Source organism: Anolis sagrei, chromosome 1 (assembly GCF_037176765.1).
Source record: "Anolis sagrei isolate rAnoSag1 chromosome 1, rAnoSag1.mat, whole genome shotgun sequence".
Classification (NCBI taxonomy): domain Eukaryota; kingdom Metazoa; phylum Chordata; class Lepidosauria; order Squamata; family Dactyloidae; genus Anolis; species Anolis sagrei.
Genome location: NC_090021.1, coordinates 36207826 through 36225349, shown reverse-complemented (window position 1 = coordinate 36225349; position 17524 = coordinate 36207826). Strand labels below are relative to the sequence as shown.

At 36.9% G+C, this 17524-nt stretch overlaps 1 protein-coding gene across 1 annotated transcript in view; it reads right to left on the bottom strand.

Moving 5' to 3' along the window:
* Positions 1-1739: 1739 nt before the first annotated feature.
* The window catches only part of TGFB2 (transforming growth factor beta 2), a 99727-nt gene continuing 83942 nt past the window's right edge, over positions 1740-17524 (bottom strand). The window contains exons 3-7 of the mRNA XM_060754253.2: positions 12459-12591; positions 12237-12347; positions 9522-9690; positions 6620-6773; positions 1740-5752 (exon numbers count right to left, since the gene is read on the bottom strand). Of these exons, the coding sequence (XP_060610236.2) occupies positions 5594-5752; positions 6620-6773; positions 9522-9690; positions 12237-12347; positions 12459-12591 (726 nt within the window). The 3' untranslated portion in view covers positions 1740-5593. The remainder of the gene's footprint in view (positions 5753-6619; positions 6774-9521; positions 9691-12236; positions 12348-12458; positions 12592-17524) is intronic.

Below are 17524 nucleotides of genomic sequence, written 5' to 3'. Positions count from 1 at the left end.
AGAACACCCATTCTATATAAAAATGTAAAAAAAAAAAGAATAGAATGTCAACAGCACGCACAAGGCAGTTAATATTTTCTGTATTATTGGGGCACCAAATCTTTTAAAATCTGAACTTTAAGGGAGTTATCCAAGGTGTGGAACATATTTCAAGCCAGGGTTCACCACCTTGGATAGTTCCTTTAAGATTCAGATTAAACCCAATGTAGCTTCACCACTGAATGGACACCAAAGTCATCAACCATTGCTGCAAATGCAAATGGTAGTGTTATTTGTATTCTAAATGTATTTACATAGCAGTAATTTCCATTGCAACAAACCAACTCAGTTATGAGAACATAATGGTGAAGATCATTGTTACATATTTACTTCCGAATAACTTTATTTGACTTCAGCAATTGATATTTTGAAGTAGAAATAGAATAGGAATTGTAATCCCTATTCTTCCATATGGAGTGATTACAAAACAACTTCTATACAGCAGCTATTAATTTGAAAGCTACTCTTCTGGTAGTTTGCCAGGAGAGGATTCTCAACAGTCCTCTTTGGCTACAAATGTCATCAGTATAGGTCTGGTCACTTTTGCACTATTTGGTTGAAGCATCTCACAATCTTACAGTCAACATAAAATAGCATCCTATTAGTATTTTTATTTGTTGTGTCAGGAGACTTGACAATCTGCAAGTCACTTCTGGTGTGAGAGAATTGGCTGTCTGCAAGGATGTTGCCCAGGGGACGCCCGGATGATTTGATGTTTTATCATCCTTGTGGGAGGCTTCTCTCATGTCCCCGCATGAGCTGGAGCTGGTAGAGGGAGCTAATCCATCTCTCCCTGATTCAAACCTGCGACCTTGTCAGTCTTCAGCCTTGCCAGCACAGGGGTTTAACCCACTGCGCCACCGGGGGCTCTATCCTATTAGTGACATAATTGAAAGTTGCACAACCATCGAAACTCTACAGGTCTCCCTTTCTTGTGGGGCCCCTCTCTCCATGGCTATTCAATTGAGAGGTCATTAATAAAACATCTGGATATGATCCTATAACCAACAACAGAAGCATCTTGCCTAGTCTCAATGGGCCCTCTATAATTCCTGGAGGATGACATTGCCATTGTGTGTCTGGTTATAAGTACATAGCCAGATGCTTATTTGATGTCTCCCCTATCCTACACTATCCATCGTCCTGGTCAGAACTGTCCAATATGTTTCTCAGTACAAGATCTCAGGCACAGACCAATATCTTGGTGGATGCAATTTTGGGCAGGCCTTCACACACATGGCTTTGTAAGAGTTTGTAAACCTTCAGACCAAGGCAGTGTGGTGACTCTCCCATAAAAACAATATGCAGGCTGAATGGATTTGTAAGTGGGGTTGGGCCAACCATCACTCCATCTAAAGTCATGCACGCTGACTTCTTGGGTGACATTAGGATCATGCTTAGTGAGTGTAATACTGCTCATGCTTTCATTGAATACACAGGGACTTCTTCTAGAGGCAGTAGATCAGCACTTATTTGGTCACCATTCTAGGGTGTGCTTGGTACATTTTGAATTGGCCCCAATTCAAATACAATGTTCTTTCTTTCCATCTATGTTTATATACTGGGAATTTTCAGACACTGACAGAATTCATATGGGTTTGTCAGAGATCACACACATACCTACCTATAGGAAAGGAATGAAATGCACTTGCTGAAAACAATTAAAGTAGTATGAAATAATGTGAAACACACTGAATCAATCTGTTTACTTCTTTTAATGAACAAAAAGAGAGAAGTGTTATCAGGGTAGGAATGAATAAATTAATAAAAGCATAGTAAAGCACAGATATAAAGCCTGTTCCTCTAAATTAACCTTTTGAAATGTGAGGTCTTCCACATTTTGGACTACACTTTTCATCAGTCCCTGCCAGTCTGGCCAATGGCCAGGGAAGATAGTGATTGTAGTCTACGACATCTGGAGGTGCTCAGGTTGGGAAACACTGCTGTAAATCATCTGAGAACCTAGTCATTTGAAAAACCACCATTGTATATTCATGGTCCATGTACAATAATAGCCTTGGGTTTCAATGACTATCACAGGAAAGTCTTACAAGTCGTTTTTGCTCTTTATCGAACATGGTGTTTGTCTTTAGGCCTTAGCCTAGTTGTTTTAACTTAATCTTTGAGGTTTGTGAAAGGCATAGTAATAAAGCAATCAATCCCCTTTAAACTCAATTAGACTTACCTCTGAATTAATTTGGAGAGGATTGTGCTGCTCTCCATAATTTAAACACTTAATGGAATGTGTTCAACAATTATCTGAACTCACTGTCAAAAGATGTCCTTTTACTTTGATGGCAGCTATAAAAAATACCAGAGGATTTTGCTCAGCATAGACCCCCACTTGTGCTCTCCCTACCTTACTCCAAACATCCTAATATTGCAAACAAACATCTTGATCCTCAAACATTAACGGTTCCTCACAAACGAACCTGGGATTTAAAAAGTAAAAATGAATCGCACATAGGATCATTTTCAGCTTGAACACTTAGCAAATCTGCCAAATCCATCTGGGGCCCATATATGCGGTGAAGCAGGTTTCCAGGTGTGTTTTTGAGAAAAGTGGCTCAGTTAGTGTCTGTAAATTGGTGTTGCTTGGACAATCCAACTGCCAGGGTTCTGGGTTGTTGTAGGTTTTTCAGAATATATGGCCATGTTCCAGAAACATTCTCTCCTGACGTTTCTCCTGCATCTATGGCAGGCATCCTGTTGTGAGGTCTGTTGGAAACTAGGGAAATGGGGTTTATATATCTGTGGAAAGTCCAGGGTGGGAGAAAGAACTCTTGTCTGTTGGAGCTAGGTGTGACTGTTTCAATTGACCACCTTGATTAGCATTTGATGGCCTGACAGTTTTTCAACAAAGGGTTCCCCCAAGCAGTAACAAGTCACACCTAATCAATGTGGCCAATTGAAACATTCACACCTAGCTCCAACAGACAAGAATTCTTTCTCCCATCCTGGAGTTTTCACAGATACATAGACCCAATTTTCCTAATTTCCAACAGACCTCACAACCTCTGAGAATGCCCGCCATAGATGCAGGCGAAACGTCAGAATGCTTCTGAAACATGGCCATGTAACCTGAAAACCTACAACAACCCAGTGATTCTGGCCATGAAAGCCTTCAACAATACATTGCCAGGGTTCTGTGCATAACCCTTAATTTCAAAAAAATCACATTGAAATCCTGCAGATTAGCATTTGGGGGAAGAAGGGGGAAACAGGATTCAGTTCCTTTCTGCCTCCCCTAGGAAATAGACAGATGTATTTATTTTTGTTTTTAATGGTCCACTTGTGTGCAATATCAGAAGCTTTGCAAATGTTGCACAACAATCGAAAGTAATCTGCCATTCCCTATCCTCCTTTCTTTTAATTGAGGATGGAATTGATCCCAATAGCCTTTTATGAAATTTAACAATTCTTTAAAAAGGAACAAATGTTGGAAGAGTACAAATTCTCTCAACAGCAGGAAAGGATATGCACCCTAGTAGAAGAATTGTGGCTGCTGAGCATATCAGTGGACTTCCCTGTACATGGCTGATGTAGATGCTGATATTATATTTGGTTCTCCATCAAAAACACAAAAGTTACTTGTTGAAACAACAGCTCCCAATTTTTTCAGCCAATGTGGCTAGAGAGAGTTCTAGTTCTTAAAAATATTTTTCCCGACTTTTACCACATTGGGTTGTTGTAGGTTTTTCAGGCTGTATAGCCATGTTCTACAAACATTCTCTTCTGACGTTTCAGAGGATGCCTGCCATAGATGCAGGTGAAATGTCAGGAGAGAATGCTTCTAGATCATGGCCACACAGCCCCAAAAAAACCACAACAACCCCATGATTCTGGCCATGAAAACATTCGACAATACATTTTACCACATGGTTCATCACTTCACAATACCTATTTTTTGATAAAATATTTGTGTGTACAATTAGTCCAGGACATGGACCATGAAAAAGGATTTGCTCCTTCTTTTCCCTGCTCTGAAAAAAAAAACCCTCTCTGTATGGAAATGTATGATGTCCTAATCAATACTGACTCCAAGGGGTTAGTAAGTCTTTGTTCTAAAACAAAAGTTTGGAGTTCTAATGTATCTAGAAGTATACATGAGGGAATTGTTTTCCACAAAATTGTATTTTAAATCTATTTGGGGGGGGGGGGTAAATGGAACAAAACATGGAGTCAGGTAGCTTATGTCACAATCAGGAAAAACAACATACAAAGCACATGTATATAGCAAATATTATAAAACATGTATTTGTAGTGCAAGTTGAAAATACAGGGACTCTACTCGTACTGGCCAGCTAGAGGGAAACACATGGTTCTGAGTGATCAACAAGAGCCCCCAAATTCAAACTCTTCAAAGTTGACAGTATTAACAGAGTACAAAAATATGGTGAAAATTTACACATTACACATAAAGTACTTAATTTTTAATAGTTTACATTAGAGGTCTACAGTTATGTTTCCAATTAAGCTGGCTTCTTACTACCCACCTATTGTAGTACTATAGGTATGGTTACATTATACCAAGAAACAAACAATCCCAAAGCAAATAGCTATACAGCAACATATTAAGGTCTGAAGATTAGACCAGTACATATTAAATATTTCACTGATTTACTAAATGGACAGTTTATTCATTTACAGTTTGCTTCTTTTTTAAAAAAAATCTTAATAAACTAGTCTTTGAGACTGAAACAAAATGTCCTTTATTAATACGTTTTTCAGATTTTTTTTTTTTTAAAAAAAAAACAATGGTATGAGGCTTTACATAAAGCCATTCTAGGCTCCTGGGAAGAAAAACAAGGTATGTGTGGCTTTTTTAAAAAGGCAGACTTCCTTTGTAATGTAATAACAGACTACCATTTTAATTGAGCTGAACTTGTCGTTCCAGGACCTTTTTGAGCTCATGTTCCCAAGGCATTACCCATGTTTCTAACAGTTTATTTGGTCTGCACATTTGTGTCTCTCCTCCCTCCCTGTTCCCCTCCCCTCCCATGGCAATGACATAGTCTCGTTTGATCGTATTACATAAAAATAAATAATGCACTCTTAATTCTAAAAACTACAAAGAACGGATTGGGTGTCTATGGCATGACAACACAGAGATCAAGTAAGCCACGGGACAGATACAGCAACTCCACTTAAAGGGATTTTTCCTGTTTTTTTCCTTTCACATAAGACTTTAACAAATTCTTCCAGTGTTTTATTTTAAAAAGGTTTTTTTCGTTTTTTCTTTTCTTTCTTGTATTTTTTTGCCTTTTTTCCTTTAAAAATACTTCTTGTCTATCTCACTAAACATGTTGTTGAAATGTAGAATAAGGCCTTCACGGTTTTGCATCAGGTGACAGTTTAAAAACAAGACAAAACACAAAACAATGAAACAAACTCTCAAACAAGTCGGACTTAGTACCGCTTTTTTCCTCTTTTAAAAAAACACTGATGATCCTATGTGTTCTTTAGTGTTGTTGTTGTTTCTTCCTTTTTGCATGTTTCTTTTTTTCTTCTTCCTTTCCTTTCTGAGGAGAGAATGCACATGCTGTGGTATCCCTTAGCTGCATTTGCAAGACTTTACAATCATGTTAGAAAGCTGTTCAATTTTGGGTGTTTTCCCAATGAAATACAAAATAGTGAGGGGTTCTAGATCCTGGGATACACAACATGGGGATGCAGATGCTTCTGGGTTGATAGTATTATACAAGCTGAGTACCTAGAAGGAAAGGAAACATATGAAAATATTTCTATTTCACATATAAAATCACATTTCTATGGTTTCAATTGATTACAAGGTTGTTGTTGTTTTCCGTGCCAGGAACAACTTGAGAAACTGCAAGTTGCTTCTGGTGTGAGAGAATTGGCTGTCTGCAAGGACATTGCCCATGGGACGCCCATATGTGTTTGATGTTTTACCATCCTTATGGGAGGCTTCTCTCATGTCCCCGCATGGAGTGCTGGAGCTGACAGATGGAGCTCTCCCCAGATTCGAACATCCAACCTGTCGGTCTTCAGTCCTGCCATCACAAGGGTTTGACCCACTGTGCCACGGTAGTTGATTTGACAATATTTAGGTCCCAGATTATCTGCTTTAAACTGGATTATATGAGTAGATTATCTGATTTAAACTGCATTATATGAGTCTCCACTGCCAGATAATCTGGGATAAGAAGACAATCTGGGATCAGATCCTGGGATATAGTGACACTGTGTAAAGGGTCTTTCGAGAACCCTTAGACAAGTTGACTAAAGAAGACTGTAGTAACTAGAATAGACTGTCTAAGATTTAGTTCAATATCTTATTTCCAAAGTAGCCAACCAGATGTCCAGAGATTGCACACAAGAAGATATGGGGACAAGCCCTCCCCCATACAGCTTGGAAAAGATCATGCTGTCTTGGGAAATTTGGGAGCTATTTAAAAAAAAAACTTTCTCAAGCTCTGGTGCTCTTCAAAAACTTGCATTCAGAGGTATTGTTCCTCTGAATCAGAATAATCAGAAGTACCATAGGAACAAAGATTGGAGGCTTTCATCTCTTTATTATCCCATTATATATATATTAAAAGTTTTCAAAGAGACTTACTCTACTATGTTGAGTATCAGAGCTCCATAAATACGGACATGCTCCTGCACAGAAATTTGCATTGTATCCTTTAGGTTCGTGTATCCATTTCCACCCAAGATCCCGCTTGAAGTCAATATAAAATGAACGCAGGCAGCAGTTATCTTGAACGTTCCTGAAAATGCAGAAAAAGACTAATATGTTACTACAATAAAACTGGAGCTGAGACTGCAATCCAAATACACTTTGCCCCTTGGTGTATTTTAAGGTGGAATCAATCTGAGACCCAAAGAGAGTTTATTGTAATTTATTAAAATATGTATTTCCTATCTCATATCAAAAGCTCTGAGGTTGAGTTATAGAAAAAAAACAGGTAAAACAACATAAACGTGTTTAAAACTATGCACACTGCATAGTTAGGCCATAATCTCTTGACCTCAAAAGATTTGGTGAAAAAGTCAAGTTTTAACATGGCATCTAATTGGGATTACAAGTGGAAGGCACTCCACAGCCAAGGCACCAGAACTGATAAAGTCCTTTGCAGAAGTTTCGTTATAAACCCTTTGCTCTGTTTCTCTCATTTCCTGTAGCTGACATTTTTGCAAAATAATACACGTCAGCACATTCTGACATTAGGACAGTCTAATGTTGCGAAACCCACAAACAATTCTTAATAGATACAGGTGCTTAATTTTAGAATCAGTCATTTATGGTCTTGATCCAGAGGATGTCATAGGCTGGATCTACACTACCAAATAGTTCAGAGAATATATATATATATATATATATATATATATATATATATATATCCCTATTATCTGTTTTGAACTGGATTATATAATAAATAAAAAAAATAAATAAAAAAAACACCTTTATTTATATTCCGCCCTATCTCCCCAAGGGGACTCAGGGCAGATTCCAATGGGTAAAAAAGGCAAACATTCAATGCCTTGATAAGACCATAGATACAAATACAATAAACGCAGAATAAACCAGACATCTAAAACCAAATTAAACACACAAATCTAAAATTTAATAATAACATAACCTAACAATTAAATTATATCTAATATAAAAACAAAAATACAGTTTGTAAAACTACCCAAGGTTTATTTACAGTATTTAAAATAAGTTATGTGGCCAGTAGTGTCAACAAGGCCAACAGAGCTAACAAAGCCAGTATGTAATTGCGTTTTTTTCAAGCGAGCCTATTAGCTGTGCATCATCATCTAAACTATATGAGTCTACACTGCCATATAATCCAGTCCAAAGCAGATGATCTGGATTTTAATAGACGGTGTAGATGCCAGGTGACCAAAAATGCTAACCTTGCCCATCCACCACCCAGTGAGCACCAGAAAGTATCCCAGTGTAAACAAGAAAGAAAGAACCAAAAAATAATCCCGAATCAAGAAAAAGTATCTCCTCTCACATAGAGGACCTCAACATGCAGACATCCATACGTGCACAGGAGGCCATCTTCCCACTGTCTGGATGAACAACAGACTGTGAAAAGAATGTGTGTCTTCCATGCTTACATTTGGACCAGAAAACACATGTACACATACACACACAGCTGAAAGTATGAATGCAGAATTACTTTGAAGACGGCTTTCAGTGTGTAATTGATATTGTTACTGGAAGCCAGCAGTACACTTTTATTATTAATTCTTATTAATGAGCAGATTACCATAAAAATTAAGCCTTTTTTAAGTTAGTGAGGCTTACAAATGCTTAATCATGCTCCTTAAGTATTATGATTTCATCAATGTTATTTCAGATATGAGAAACTGACTTGGAACAGTTCAGGCCAAAAGGAACAGAAAGGAACAATGGAAATTAGTCTTATGAACAGAGTTGAAACAGAATCTTGATGCCTTTTGGAATCTTAGGGGTATTTCAATATTTAAAATTATTTAAGTTCATATTTCATGATCCTGTTTTAAATACGGCTATCCAAAATGAAAACAAAAACTGTCTGTCATCAAATTTTAACTCCGTGTACAATCAAATTCTTTAAAGAATGCTATTTTTATTCCAAAAAAGCATCTTAAACCTGAATAATTAAGAATACATACATTTTTCTAACCCATTTTCAAATAAAACCTTTTTCAGTTACATTTTTTCTTTAACTTATTTATTTATATATTTGAATTGTATTTCAAATTCACACATGGCATCTGGATTTAAACATGTTTAGCCCACAATGATGCTACCATGAAAGTTAACCATGGTTCTAAATACTTCCCTTTGAAATCAATGGGCTTGAAAATAGTGACTTTTCACAGACATTATGTGACTTGAGTTGTAGCATCTTTATCTATGGCCATCCTCTGTATTAACTACCTCTGTTCATGTGAACTCAAATCATTTTTCTGTTTACAGAAGATTCAAGCAACAGTGTGGACCAAAGGCCAATTTTCTCATTCTGGTTTTAAAAACATATGTTTAACTGTCTTTTGAAATAAGGAGTTGCCATTCCAAAAGGTTTCCAGTAGTCATTTCACTCCATACATGTATAGCACATTGATACTGCTTTAAGTGCAATGGCCACATCTTATGGAAACCTCTTAAACTACAAATCCCAGGATTCGACATTGCCATGGTAGTTAAAGTGAGATCATCATTCTTACAGTTGTGCAAACTGAAAGGGTCCCAGGAGTGGCCAGAAAAAAAGGTATCCAGTGGAGGCCACATTTTTAAGTGGAACCACAAACAATACAAGAAGTGCTCCTTGCCTACCCGTGATTTGCAGAAACCACTACGCTATTAATCAAATTTGTTGCAAAATTGCAATATGAAAACTCATATCATGTCATGTTATTCCCTAATATACCACAGGAACTAATGAGAAACCATGACATAAACTTTAAGATATTTCTATGCATGCACACAGATATGTAGCATTTCAATCCATAGTTACCTAAAGCAATAGGCTGCATCTAGAGCACGCTTCTTCCGCCGACTGGACTGTTGTGACTCAAGTCTGTAGGAGGGTAATAACATTAGCAGAAGATGTGGGTTCTTCCCACTGAATTTTTTCCTACTGGACTTTAATTTCTCACCACTGGGATATGTGTAGTCATCAATACCTTCAAAAAATACATTTTGGTAATAAATATTGTGTTGCTCTTTTGGAACAAATTATATAAACCATCTCTTTATAAGAAACTCAAATCTTTAAAAAAACAAAAACACCAAACTCCAGGATCACTGGCATCAGTTAATGTGCTTATAACATGCTGGTATGTATATGTGAATGTGGGAATCCACAACTGTGTTAAATGATTACATGCTCTCATATTTATATCTGTGGTTCATTTCAGAAAAACCTTGAAAACAATTTGGAATATCAGAAACACTTGATACATTCTCCCTTTCATCATCATTCACCAATTCCATTTCAACTTAGTTTGAGCAATAGTTTGGTGCCCAAACTGAATACACAGCCCTAAAGCATGGTTTCAAATGTTAGTGTGAAGTTGGTTTACAAACTATGATTTGAAGGTTAACATTAACCATTATTGTTGGATGTGAGTGCCATGGCAATCTAGGTTTGTGGGCTTTAAGATCTGCTGTGGAGGCCCTCCTCTCGGTCTCATCTCTATCTCAAGTGCGGTTGGTGGGTATGAGAGAGAGGGCCTTCCCAGTTGTGGTCCCCTGGCTCTGGAATGCCCTTCCTAGAGAAATTAGACTAGCCCCACTCTTCAAGTTTTCAGAACAAATATGAAAACATGGCTCTTTAAACAGGCCTTTGGCCATGTTTAGAACCCTACCTGTTATATTCGAGGACCTAGTGATTTGTTTCACCCTAGTATGCCCTACTTGCACCTTATGGGACTGATGTTAATGACAGTTTTATTTTATATCCACAGCCACTGCTGGGTTTATTGATTCTTTTAAGTCAGTAGGGGTTTTATACAATGTTTTATGTAATTTGTTTATGTGGACTTTATAGTTATAGTGTGATTTTGTTTAAGTGTCTTGTTGTATTTACATGTCTGTGCTACTGAGTGCTTTTGTGAGCTGCCCCAAGTCCCTATTATTATTATTATTATTATTATTATTATTATTATTATTTACTGACACAAAACCATTATTATTATTATTATTATTATTATTATTGACACAAAGCACAGTATGTCACAGCAAACGAGATCTATATTCTGGATTTCGTATCACAAAATCACAAGTCAAACACTTCCCAAGCGTCTAGGACTGTTATTATTGATTTAGAAAAACCTAAAAATAGACTGCATGAGAAGAAATAGAAGGATGTGAGCTGATATCATGTTCCCAATCCTTTGAGTTGCAATTTTGAGGTTCCTTTGAATTAAACCAGCATTTTGTTTTCAGTCTCAATATAGAAAAAAAATATGTTTATGCAGCTCAGGACAAATTATTGCTAGAAAACACTGGACTGTATCAACCTTTCCATCAATACTAAAGATTAGCCATCTGATAAATTGTAATATATGACATGAAAATGCCTTCTTCTGTAGTATAATATGACAGGATATCTATTTACTTTTCAAACTAATACTCATTCATCTCATATAGAGTATACCTTCATTTTTCACATTACACATATTAACACACCCTAACCCAGCTAAAATTATTATTATTATTATTATTAATAATAATAATAATAATAATAATAATAATAATAATAATAATCTTTATTTATAACCCGCCACCATCTCCTCAAAGGGGACTCGGGACAGCTAACATGACGCCAAGCCCAAAATAATACAACATGATTAAGCACAAAATAACAAAAATACATCATAACAAAATATATAAATAACAAATAAAATAAACAATATAAAATAGGATAATCAAATCAAACACCGAGGGCATGCCAGATGTATGAGGTAAAATGTTAAAAGGTTAAAACCCTGGGTGAGATAGGGATAAAAGTGCATTTATAAGAGAAGGAGCCCTGAAGGGAGGAGCAATTGAGTTTGGCCTTATAGGGAGACATGGGAAGGTGCTTTAATCTAAGGACAGCTATAGGTGGAACAACCAGATGGGTTGAGTGGTCACTCTCCGAAGGCACATTGGAACAGCCAGGTTTTTAGATCTTTCTAGAAAGCAGCTCTGGTAGGGGCTTGCCTGAACTCCCTAGGTAGCGAGTTCCAAAAGCGGGGGGCCACAGCAGAGAAGGCCCTCTCCCTCGTTCCCACAAGTTAAGTAATGATGTGAAATACAATTTAAACATGGTTACTTAGAAATAAGTCCCTTTCAGCTTAGCACTCTAATATATATGTTTAAAATCTTGTAGGAGGGTTGGCAAATATGGAACCATTCAGTTGAACTTCGATTCTCAACAATTGAGATATGTGAGAAATAATGGGAATTACAGCCCCTCATTTATAGTCCCACTGATCTCTTGCTTCTGTTGTAGAATATAAATGCAATCAATACCATTGCATTTTTAAAGTTCATTGTCATTCTTACATTATATAAATCTTTTCCTTGCCATTCCATATCTACATCTCTAAGTCTTTTTCCTTTGATTTGGATCTTCCACCATCAACCAAAGGTGGTATAAACTCACATTTGACAGTCTTAAATGGGCTACAGAAACACCTTTTGTTCATCGAATGCACTGTTAATTGTAATGCTTTGTTATTACCTGCAAATCTTGCCTCTAGCTCTTCACTTTTATTTGGGATGATAAAATTATTTGAAGGCACAAACGTGCAGCAGGGACAATGTAAACTTATCTTAAATCCCAGATTCCTATCTGTAAAAATGTAAAAAAAGAGGGGTTACCTTTAGATCACATATACACATGAAATTATGCAGCCTTTTAAAGCATAGAGAGAGATTTAAAAAAAGGTTGTTGTACAGTCACCTCGGTGGTGGAGCCATTCTTGTACAGTGTCCGTTACATCAAAAGATAGCCATTCACCTTCAGCATCTGTTTTAACTACTTTGCTATCAATGTAACGTTGCATTGGTGATGCTGGATCTTTGTTTTTGAGAACCTACAAGGAAGAGAAGAAAATATATATTCTGTAGATTTCAGTTTTATTAAGGGGTGAAAAGAGAGCATATAAGGATTGAAAGCAAAATGAGAAGACCATAGAAAATAACTACCCTATAACGAGGTTTCACCATCAGCATATAGGGAGATGTAGCATGAAACTGGATTTTAACATGACCCCTGAATATTTTACTGTGACAACTTTGATACAAAAAATAAATTCTTGATTATTTGTGTCCTTATAAAATCTGGATCAATATGAAACAAGATAACCAGTTAGTGATTTTGCTCCTTTTTACATAGAGAAGAAAGCAAGGCCCGCGTTAAAATCTCCAATGAGGGTCCTATGACTGCAGATAGCTTTGGATATAACAGAAGGGTGCAAAGGACAGCTATGTAAATTCTCTTCAAGCAAATGAACATGATCCTATATCTGGCATTTACATGGATTCTATAACTATGGATTCAACTTAAGAATCCATATATTTTGGTAAACATACAAGAAAGGTTTTTGAATCAAACCACAGCAGATACTAAGGGCATGGTGTTTATATTTTCAAAACCTTGCTTTCAAATCCAACAGTCAGTCAAGGTCAATTAAAATATATTTTACTCCTCAATGCAATGTTGGCAGCCCAAATGTAAAAACTCCAATTGGGTACCATAATGGAGGGGCCATCAACCTGAACAGGCAATGTGAGTTCATGTCCTCATTGAGCTGGTGGTGGAAGATCCAAAAAAAAAAAAAAAAAGATTTCAAGACTAATCAGATTTATCTTGCACAAAACGTGTCATACTGCAGCAAAATGAATCAGATTATTTTGGAGAAAATGGGCTGAAGTCCACAATTGCTAATGCTCAATAATTTTGTTAGTCACTATAATTTTTTTGTAGGACATTATCCCTTATCATCAGCAATCTTATTTCTTTAGGGTACCACAAGAGGCTTTGCTGGTTTAACTGCAGCTGACTAACATCAGTATTCAACTTGAAAACTTTTATCACTCTATTGTATGGAAATGAGGATTGATTTCCAAATAACTGTGAAAAATGGAGAAACAAGCATGTATAACTTAAGATATGAATATAACAATAACAAAACAGCCCAACAAATGTCTTGGTGTCTTGGTTTTGAGGCCTGGATTTATTAGGGGCACTGATTCAGAAAATTGCATTGCATTCAGCTCTAGTTTCTTAGATATGGTTATCATGGTTTTCTATGGGCAAGCAGACAATGACTGGTAGATGGCATATGTTTGTATCTCAAAAACTAGAGCTGATAAAGGAAACCGGTGACATTTTTCGAATCAGCATATCCAATATACCCCGAAACAGGGATAACATTTGAGGAACCAAAATGTGTTGGCCAATATAATGAATTACAAGTTTTTGAACAACTACAAAGGAAAATTAAGAAAGAATGTGCAAAAGCAGGGTTACTGTTGAACATTAAGACAACAAAAATAATTACCACAAAATATTTATATAATTTTAAAGTGAGTGAAGAAGACATCAACATAATTAAAAAGTTCTATAAATACCATGGGATGACAAAAACACAAATAAATAAGTCTCATAACAAACCACCAGATCACTTTGATGATCTCTCACTAGAAATGAAAATTAACAATTGAGTTTGGACATGAGATGATATACTGTTGTTGATAACTGCCATCAAGTCTACTTCAACTTATGGTGACCCTATGAATGAGAGACATCCAAATAACTTTGTCATCAACAGGTTCAGCTCTTGCAGACTCAAGGACGTGATGTCCTTGATTGAGTCTAACTGTAGCTCAGTCTTGCTCTTTTCATAGCACCTTCTACCTTACAAAGCATTACTGTCATTTTCTTGTGAGTCATGTCTTCTCATAATATGTTCAAAGTATAACAGTCTCAGTTCAATCATTTTGATTTCTAGAGTAAGTTCAGGTTTGATTTGCTCTAGGACTTATTGATTTGTCTTTTCAGCACTCCATATCCATAGAACTCTTCTCCAGCATCAAATTTCAAATTAGTTAATTTTCTTCCTATCAGCTTTCACAATAATACAAGGAAATTGGAAATATAATGGCATGGATTATCTTGACTTTAGGAATGATATGTCTTTACACTTCAGGATCTTCTCTAATCCCTTCATAGCCGTCCTTCCAAGTCCTAGTCTTCTGATTATTTGATTACAGTCTCCGCTCCGATTAATGGCTGAGCCAAGGCATAGGAAATCTTGAACTATTTCAATCTTTTAATCATCTACTTTAAAGTTATGTAAATCATGTGGTATTTTTTTTGTTTTTGTAAGGTTCAATTGTAAACTTGCCTGTGAACTTTCTTCCGTGACTTTCTTCAGTAACCATTCCAAGTCTTTGCTGTTTTCCGCTAGTACTATGATATCATCGGCATATCTTAAATTGTTGATGTTTCTTCTTCCAATTTTCACACTGCCTTCCTCCAAGACTAATCCTATTTTAAGTATGATATGTTAAACAAATAGGATGATAAAAGATTGCTTGCCAGATCTCTTTGCCAATTGGCACCCATTCCCTTTCTCTGTATTCTGTCCTGATGGTAGCTTCTTGTTTTGAGTGCAGGTTACTCATTGGGACAATTAGGACACACAAAGAAACTGAGGTGGGGAAAATGCATGGTTTCGGTGACCTCTGAAAACCTTGTTGTCTCCCGTGATCCTTTCACACTACACAGTTAATAACACTATGAGTCTACTTTAACTAATCTGGAACCATTCTATGGAATTCTGGGGTTTGTCATCTGATGCAGCAGGAGAGTAGTTCTCACTCTTTCGTCCTCTGGGTGTTTTAGACTTCAGCTCCAAAAAGCTCCAGCAACCTTGGCCAATAGCCAAGGATTTTGAGAGCTGCTGTCAAAAACATTTAGTGCAGTGCTTCTCATGCTATCTAATGTGAGAGATGGGTAATTTTTCACCAATATGCCAGAGCCTAAATTTGAGCCCCTTGGGTACAATCACATATTTCTCAAAAATTTGCAAGGGACTGGCATTTATCCAGAGTCTACCACTTTGAGTAGAACTAATCTAAAGGACAAAAGGTTTAAAACTTTGAATTTTAAACTGAATCTCTCAAAAATACAGAATGTACACATCTTAATTTTTAAAAACCCCAAATTTTCAAATTAAAAGTGACCCACACATCACAATCTTGAGCAGTTGTACCATTTGGTTACACTCTAGAGTCATTCTAGCCAGAGTATGAAAAATGTACTTTATGAACTACGGTCAAAAAGTTCTGAATCCACAGATTCTGAATCCACAGATTCTGAATCCACAGATTTAATGATCCATAGCTTGAAAATACGCCCCCCCCAATCAAAAAGTAAATCTCAATTTTGTCATTTAAACGAGGAATCGCATCAATGCTATTTTTATATAATCAGATTTGAGAATGGGTTAATGCTGGCAATCAGGGGGGTGCTGTAAACAAAGTCCAACAGAAACCAACGGACCAATATACTGCTACTCTACCCAACATGGTCATTGGAGTATTTTTCTAATTTCAGTTGAAAAGTAAACATTTGTAAGCTCTGGCCATCTAGTGCAATGTTTCTCAACCTGCGGGTCAGGACCCTTGGGGAGGGTCACAAGTAGGGAAGGGTGTCAGAAAGACCATCAGAAAACACAGTATTTTCTGTTGGTCATGGGGTTTCTGTGTGGAAAGTTTGACCCAATTCTATCATTGGTGGGGTTCAGAATGCTCTTTGATTGTACGTGAACTATAAATCCCAGCAACTACAACTCCCAAATGTCAAAGTCTATTTTCCCCAAACTCCACCAATGTTCACATTTGGGATGTTGAATATTCATGCCAAGTTTGGTCCAGATCCATCATTGTTTGAATCCACAGTGCTCTCTGATGTAGGTGAACTACAACTCCCAAACTCAAGGTCAATGCCCACCAAAGCCTTCCAGTATTTTCTGTTGGTTGTTGGAGTACTGTGTGCCAAGTTTGGTTCAATTCCATTTTTGGTAGAATTAGGAATGCTCTTTGATTGTAGGTTAACTATACATCCCAGCAACGACAACACCCAAATGATAAAATAAACCCCTCCCCCACCCCACCAGTATTCAGATATGGGCATATTGGGTATTTGTGCCAAATTTGGTCCAGTGAATGAAAGTACATTCTGTATATCAAATATTTATATGATGATTCATAACAGTAGCAAAATTACAGTTATGAAGTAGCAACAAAAATAATTTTATGGTTGGGGTCACCACAACATGAGGAACTATATTAAGGGGTTGCGGCGTTAAGAGGGTTGAGAAACACTGATCTAGTGTGAACAGGAAGAGCAAGATAAAGCCTGACTTTCAACCTGAGATAACTAGCAGCATATTTAGAGTGTATAAGTACTCTGGTGTACAACGAGAGAAAACTATCCCTCCACTCCCAATAAATCTTTATTGAGTAGGTTGTGACTACAGGTAGCTGTGTAGGTCATTAGTTAGATTCTTAGACTAAGCCGGTGCTTTTACTCAACATATTTCATAGTTTATTATTACATACTTTCCATCATCTCACTGATGAAACTGAGACTTTGTGGCCAACGTGTAGTCAAAGGCGAAACAACAATTAAGTAAACATTATCAATGAAGAAAAATATACAAAACTTTTTTTTTTGTATTCTGAGGTGACTAAATAAACTTACTGTGAACAGTAAACCTGTACCACTCTCCTCCTATCCCTTCTGTTGAGCACTTTGAACACAGATTTCAGCAACTGACTTAAAGAGAGGACAAATTAAGAAAGTGGGAGAGGACAGAGCATTTCGAAATCAGTGAGAAAGTAGGATGAAAAAGTATCAATTGGGGCAGTCCTTGCCAAACTGGGGCGGTTGGAGGGAATGAAGGAAGCATCATCTCAGCCCCTCCTTTTTGGCACAGTCATGGGGGAGTTCATTTC